General features: G+C 47.1%; 1 protein-coding gene across 1 annotated transcript in view; it reads right to left on the bottom strand.

The window, feature by feature from the left end:
• CELF6 (CUGBP Elav-like family member 6) overlaps positions 1-6066 on the bottom strand; it is a 178837-nt gene extending 172771 nt beyond the window's left edge. The window contains exon 1 of the mRNA XM_060282460.1: positions 5781-6066. Within this exon, the coding sequence (XP_060138443.1) occupies positions 5781-5973 (193 nt within the window). The 5' untranslated portion in view covers positions 5974-6066. The remainder of the gene's footprint in view (positions 1-5780) is intronic.
• Between the last annotated feature and the right edge of the window lie 1797 nt (positions 6067-7863).

Genomic DNA, 7863 nt, shown 5'->3' on the forward strand with positions numbered 1-7863 from the left:
ATATTGATTTTAGCGTAGTGCCTAAATTTTTAATCATAATCTTAAACTTTTCTTTTTGAATTGTTAATATTTGTCCTTGTGAGCTGTGAATTGTGTTATATTATTTGTGGCTTGTACGAGTCCGCTGTTTTATTTGATTTATTTTGTTGTGTTGTGTTTTATGATGGGCGTAAAGCCGAATAAACATCTTTTGTACTTTGGTCACGCACCCCAATCTGCATGACGGCAAGATAACTTTCTTTTTTAAGTGTTGCATGCGCCTAAGTATGTACAGGCAAATTTATCAAGTAACAGAAGGAGAAATTCTAGAGATGCATATGGAAATGAACTAACACACTCTTTACTTCAATAGGCCAGGCAGGGCATGTTCCCCCAGCTGACCCCCAGGGCCCCCTTTCAAGGCTTTGCTGCTGCTCTTCCTGCCATTGCTGGAGTCTGGCTTGCAAACCAGCCTCTGGCCTTTGGCAGCAAAGGGGGCTGGGAACAGCATCAGCCGCTGCCTGCGAATTCACTTTCCTTTCCCTTAAGGCAGTGATAGGAATTGGGCCCAGAGGCAGAGGGAGTACGAGGGGGTGATGAGAGAGGAGAAGCAGGATGGGGTCAGTTGGAAGCATCTTGCAGGATGGTTCCCCACACCTCAAAACAAAACAAACACATGGAGCTAGCACTTGAGATGGACAAATGTGGAATTTTTTGTTGCTTTCAGATTCTCGTTTTTCCAATCTTCAGTTCTCCACATTTCCGACCAGTTTGTGATTTTTAAAAAATAAATCTTTTTTAGAAAAGCTTCTCATGAAAAATCATTAGCATTATGGTACAAATTTCTCCTAAAATGCACATGCAACTTTGCCTAACATTTTGCAAAGCAATTTTACCTAATGCCATGCATTTTTTGTATGTTATTTTCACTAAAACATGCATTAATATGCATGTTTTACACTAGCAAATTTATTTTTGTACATGTTACTTAGGTGGAAAAGTGCACTGCAAAATTAGACGTGTGAGTTTCAAGGGATGGCTGTGTTTCAGCTTACATATTGTTTCAGATAGTGTGAATTAAATGCAAACTGAATCAAATTTCTCTTCCACCCACAGCCAGTATGGAATTATCATTTGTCCTAATCTCTTCTCGGTTGAATCGGAGGTGTCTACTAGCACCTTACACTGTGAGTAGTTCTGTGGAATTTTCATGGGACTGCTGAGGTGTGTGTGTGTGTGTGTGTGTGTGTGTGTGTGTGTGTGTTACACTCCTAAATGCTCTCCCTCCTTAGCACACACTGCGGGCTGTGAATCAAAAGGCTTGGAGGGGGAAGACTGCTCAACACTGACTCACCCTCATGAGCTCTTACTCCCAGGAGGAGCTCGATTAAAGGTTTGCAAGTCCGCATTGCCACGAATATAAGGTTTGCACAGATTTTGCTTTGCTTTCTTGCCCATGCTATTCATGGCACGGCTATGCAAAGCTGTTGTGGAAATGTAGCAGCCCAGGCAGAAACTCTAGCTGCCCCTCTTGTTGATGGAAACAAATCCAAGCGTGGGTACTTTGCTAGCCTTTTTGTAATACAGGAGCGACAACAATTCTGCTCGGTCTGCAGCACACGATCCACATGATTAGGTGTTTTTTCTTTGTTTTGTTTTTTAAATAATAGATCCTATATAAATCTTCCTAAAACGATATTAAAACAGCAGCAAAACAGTTTCCCTTCAAAAATGTAAATATTTAATGAACCAAATTTGACATTGATGCATTTTTAATATTGGCACAATTAAATCTGCCAGATGATTAAGTATTAATAACTCTTAATAAGTGCAACCGTCTCGCCTTCAAATAGAAGCAATTCAAGAGTGAGAGGAAGCAAGCCGTGTAGCCAGGAGAATGCAGACTGACCGATCAGCAGGCAGACAGTTGCTCCTGGTTGCAGCAGTCTTGCTTCATTCAAAACAATCCTCAAACTTCCATTCCACTGACTTGCCTTTGTGAACAAGAGAGTCACAAAAAACGCATATTTGGACAGAGGAGCAGAATTAATGAGGACCTTAATTAGATGAAGGATGGCATTTAATTGTGTTGATCAGTCTATGTATTTAAAAGGAGAGGGGAGTTTTAATTTTCTTTCTGGCCCGCACAGTTTCAGATATGTAGGGCAGGGCTGAGGAGGTTAAAAAAGAAAATAATTCACGCAGTTTGAAGTATAGACTTCAGTTTAGGTATAAATGGAACTGGGAGAGGACACACAACTGCTATCCTTCCATAGGGTGCTGGATTAGAGAGTGTCGGAAGAGTTAAGCAGCAATGCAAGAAGCGTTGGAGACTTTTTAACATGCTAAGGCATAAATATTGGTGCACCTGACAATTTTCAAAAGGGACTTCCCATCATATTTAAGTCAAGTTTCATGTCACTTCCTAGAAACTGTCGCATCCGACCCAGCTTCCTCCATCAATCTCAAGGTCTGATATTTGAAATGTGATAGTCATATTTATTTATTGTGATGACAAAGAACCTCCTGTTACATTGCTGTTAAGCAGCAGAGATAAACTGGCATGACTACTGGGTTGCTTGCTTTGGGGTGGGGTGAGGAGCATAGCTGCCAAGTTTTCCCTTTTCTCGCGAGGAAGCCTATTCAGCATGAGGGAAAATCCCTTTAAAAAAGGGATAACTTGGCAGCTATGGTGAGGAGTGGGGAGAGAAACACTCTCTCCAAATGTTAATATTATTTCAGTCTTTCATTGCCCTAACCTACATCCCTGCCTGCTTCCATCATCTTGTCTATGCATTTGAACTGAAGGCCTGCAGTTTTTAAAGGCCATTTCCAAGAATCTACCTAGGAGACGTTAGAAATTAAGATATAATCTTCCTGTGGACTACATACTGCATTCTCCTTTTTCTGCAGCACAGGAAAAAACAACCCATTACCAGGCTGTTGCTTTCCATTCAGAAGGGACACATTTCAAAATAAGGCAGCCTGGGGAAAGTTGCAAAAGCAGGGAGGTCTCTCTCTCTCTCTCTCTCTCTCTCTCTCTCTCTCTGTGTGTGTGTGTGTGTGTGTGTTGTTTTGTTTATGCCCTGGTACAAGATGTGATCTAAAATTGCAACTCTAGCCTCCATTGGAACTTAACAATTTATATACCACCAGATGCCACTCACCAGAAGGCAACCGACTTGAAGAGCTGGAAACTGTATTTCACAGGGAACCAATAGCCCTAAATATAACTACTTGAAGGCAATGAATTCAGTCGGTGTGCCTTAGATATGTGGGGTGTCACTACTTTAGAGTAAAATCCAATGCACAATTATTGGGAGTAAGTCCTATGCATGCTTACTCAGAAGTTAAGTGCTACTTAATGAGGCTTACTCACAGGTAAATGCATATGGGATGTCAGATTTAATCGCATGCAGCCTCGGGGAATAATATCGAAAGAAATGTTAGGCATACACATGGCACAGTGTTTTATCTCAGTACTTAAAGAACAAGAGAGAGCCTTCAACCATTTGGTTCTAAAAAGTTGACTAAACATAGTGCAGAACAATCTACCATATGAAAATAATGTGAAGTGGAAGCATCTATCCAGATGCAAACTTCTTCCTCTGTGAATTCACTCATTCATTTCTTGCCTGTCCCATATGTGCAACTGTTACTAGAACTCACCAACAGGTGTGGGTGTGTATAATGTGTGTGTATATACACACATATATTTGTGTGGACATACATGGCATTTTCTTCTATCTACATGGCTGTCGACTTCTATCCTTAAAGTTAAATTAACATCAAGTTACTGGGCCTATAATAATCTTACGGTTTATGTTAGCACATGTGGTGTTTTATGAGCACTTTTTACCATCTTGATCATTTTCTAACTTTGAAGCCACAAAGAATTGTACTCCTTGGGCCCGGCATGTCCGTGTGGGGTATGAAATACAATAGCACAAAACACCTTCTAGGGTTGTATTTAACTAAGCCCTACTCAGAGTAGACCATTGAAATTTGTGCACCTAAGTTGCCTGTGTCCATTAAGTTCAATGGCTCTACTCTGAGTTGCAGTAACATTGAATAACAGGTCTTGGCTAATAAAATACATACCTGTGAAGGATATATGAGGTTGTCAGTTATGTTGCCAGTAACAATGAATATTATAAGGCCATGATCTTGATGCTAATTCTGCATGTTTCAGGTAACTAGGCAGTTGGGTTAAAGATTAATGATGCAGAAACTGATTCTGTGAGCCAAGATGGACTCTCCATACAGTTTCTACCACTACACCACGGATCTTTGGCTCAACTGTCCAGTTACCAGCAACTGGTAAAATTGATATCAAGGTGCCAGCACTATAATATTCCTTGTTACTGGCAACATAGGCACTGTCACCCCATTGTTACTCACACACCTACACACACTTTTCATCCAGTTCAACTTTGCACACCAACTAACTCAGCAAAGGGTTAAGCATACCTTTACAGGTATGCTAACTACTTTAGATCCAGCCACTGCTGAGACCTATTTCCTAATCCAGGGGTGGGGAAACCTGTGGCCCTCCAGATGTTATTGGACTCCAGCTCCCATCATCCCATCATATATAAATTCAGTAAATAATAATCCCTGACCACTGCCCATGCCGGATGGGACTGCTGGGAGTTAGAGTCCAGCAATATCTGGGGAACCACCAGTTCCCCACCCCTGCCTAATGAGTGCTTATGTGCCATCTGCCTCTCCGATGGCATAGAAGCCCCTCCACGAATATACAGCTTTCCTCGGCTCCCTTCTCTTTGTATGTAATGTAAGTTTGCAGGGAGCTGGGGCCTCTTTCAGCCATATCCTCCCCCCACCATAGCACCATTCAGAAGATGTCTGTTTCCTGTCTCTGTTTACAAATCTCCCTCCACGGTCTCCACCTCCCACACTTACTCTCTCACACTGTGACACATATCTCTCTGCCTTACACTCTCCTGCATGCAGACACGCACATGCACACTTACTTTTTTTTTCATCCAGCCCAACTTTTCACATGCTGTGTGATCCGATGCATGCTAAGTCAGGAAAAAAGCCCCCACCCCGCTTGAGCTCAAAGGGGCTTGCTCCCAGCAACCGGCACTTAGGACTTTTAGCCACAACAACTTAAAATGAGAAGAACAAAGTAGCAGAGAGGGGCCATTGCCAGAAGTCCTAATCTCCCCCTGATGCAAAATATGATCTTTTTTCGCGCGGGGGGGGGGGGGAGGGAGTGTCTGTGTTTGTCTTCCTTTTCTTCCTGCACATGCGTGCACATCCTTTCACTGATCTCTCTCTCTCTCTCATCCAGTCATTACACGTGACCCAACTTTATACACATTACGTGTGTGTGTGTTCATGTTCAGAGAGGGGGGAGATGGCACTGGAGAAGGGGGGTACGCTTCCCCCTCTCTTAGAGGATGTGTAATTCCCTCCTTGTTTACGGATTCCAACCCCCCCCCCCCAAACACACACACACTGCGAATCCTATATCCACTCTTACACATGGTAGCAAGTGCTATACCGAGCCTTGTGGGACTGATTCTCGGTTGAATCTGCTTCATTCACTTACTCCTCTCCGCGCCCCCCCCCCACCCGCCCTCAGCCTCTCACACACAACGCGGCGGCGGCAAGCTTCTCCTCTCCATCCCTTTGTTGGCCCTTTCGCCTGGCCGGGGAGGGGGGGGGGGCAGGCGTGGTGGGAGTAGCCGAGGCGGCATCGGCATCGGGAGGAGGAGAAAGGGATCCACCCGGCGCGAGGCAGGAGGAGGGCGGCGCGCGGCGGGGCTCCGTACCTTTGTGCATGCCGGTGAAGCGGTCCTTGAGCACGGTGAGCTCGTAGATCTTGCCGAACTCCTCGAAGAGCGGCTTGAGGTCGCTCTCCTCCAGGTTGCGCGGGATCTGCCCGATGAACAGCTTGATGGCATCGTGGTCCTTCATGGCGATGGTGCCGCCCGGGCCGTGCGTCGGCGTCGTCAGCCCGTTCATCCTCCCGGAGCTGTTCGTGGTGCTGAAGGCAGCGCTCTCCGCCTGCGGCGGCGGAGGCGGAGGAGGAGGCGGCGGCGGCGGGGGCGGGGGCCCGGGGGGAGGTTGTTGCTGCGCTAGCCCGTTGGCCAGAGTAGCCATGATGTTCCCAGCCGGCTCTGCCCCGCCCCGCCCCGCCCCGGCTCCTGCCTGCTTGCGCCGCGCGGGAGCAGGGGGGAGGGGGGCTGCCCAGCCCGGGCTCCCCCTCTCCGCGCTCAGCCCAGATCTCGCCCTCCACCCCCCCTTCCCGCCCTCCTCCTTCGCCGCCGCTTCCCTTCTCCTCCCTTCGCCTGGCTTGGCTTGGCTGGGGCTTCGCCTCGCTTTGCGCGCACGCCCTCCCTCCTCCCTCCCTCCCTCCCTCGGCGGCTGCCACTGGGCCGGATGACGTCAGCTGACTGGCCCCCGAACTACTCGCATAAGATTAGCATAGCGGAGCGTGGGGGGGGGAGAGTCTCAGCCAATCAGGGCGCGAGGGAGGGGAGAGGGGCGGGGCTGGGCAGGCAGGCAGGCAGGCGAGGGCTGGGAAGAAGGGAGACAGAGAAGAGAGTCAGGAGGAGAGGGAGCCCCCACGGAGCTCTCGCGGAATGGGGGGAAGAGGGGCCGCCTCCCGCTGCAGGGGAGGGAAAGGAGAGTCTCTAAGGAAGCCAGGCGCTCCTCAAGTTGCAAGGTGTGTGGCTGCGGGTGGGGGGAGCTCTTAAGGGCCACTTGCAGTCGGGCTAAGCGAGCACGGGCCGCTTGCAAGTAGGGGTTCTTCCCCTCAGACAGGATTCATGGAGGATTTGGCTTGGGTAATTAATATTAATATTAATCATAAAATTTACACACAGCTTGACTGAAAAAGACACAAAAAACAACCTTTGAAGCAGTTTGCAAAAAATGTAAAACAAGAGAATAAGAAATCGCAACCCTACGTGCAAAAGAATGTCCTTAACTTTCAAAGCATCTGGGTCCACATGCCTAAACAGTCGAAACTAGTACCGTGAAGGTGCCTGCTTGATCTCAATAGGCAGGGCAGGGAGTTCCAAAGCGCAGGTGTGGCCACACTAAAGGACTGAATACTGACAAACACAGAATGGGTATTATGTGACACTGTACTAGTGCCAACCCCACTGGAAGCAGTCAAATGATTTTTTTTCCCTGTGCACAAACTCAGCCTGGGAAATGAGCATGTACAGAGTGCATCCCACCACCTTGGGATGATGCTTCATGGCTGTGCGGATGGAGATGAGGTGTGCATGTGTGTAGAAGCAAGTACAAAGTACAAATAAACATTTCATGGCCCCACCCACTTTTGCCTCTGGCCTGACCCATCTCTGGTCCCTGGGAGGCTGCCCTGAACTCAAAGAGGTTCCCTAGGCCTGCTCTAACTTGTGGAAGTGGAAAGCCTCCTCGAGGTGCTTCCCCTCACTATTTAAGAGCAGATCAGGGCATTCATCCCCCATTCTGCCTGTTCATGTGTAGGTCTTTTGTACAAGGGAAACGCCCACAAACAGCTACAGTAAAGCCACCAAAAAATAATAATACAATGAATACTAGATAGTTAAAAGAAACAGGGAGGGACTTATCTTACTATGTAGTTATGCCTGTATGATAAAGAGAATGTTGATTCTGCATCTTTTCATCCATCATCTGCATGAAATACTGCTTGAGAGCTCAACTAATCAGGCTGCGCCCCATGAAAAGCATTTTCCTGTCAGTGGATGAGATGTTGTGAGAGGTGGAAATGTTGAAGAAAGGGGAAACCAAGATTGATGGGGAGGCTGGAGCACCTTCCCCTTTGCAGGAAGGCTACATCAGGACTGCAGAATGTGTGGCGTTCCTGAGGTTGCTGGACTACAATTCCCATAATCCCTG

Source organism: Zootoca vivipara, chromosome 14 (assembly GCF_963506605.1).
Source record: "Zootoca vivipara chromosome 14, rZooViv1.1, whole genome shotgun sequence".
Classification (NCBI taxonomy): domain Eukaryota; kingdom Metazoa; phylum Chordata; class Lepidosauria; order Squamata; family Lacertidae; genus Zootoca; species Zootoca vivipara.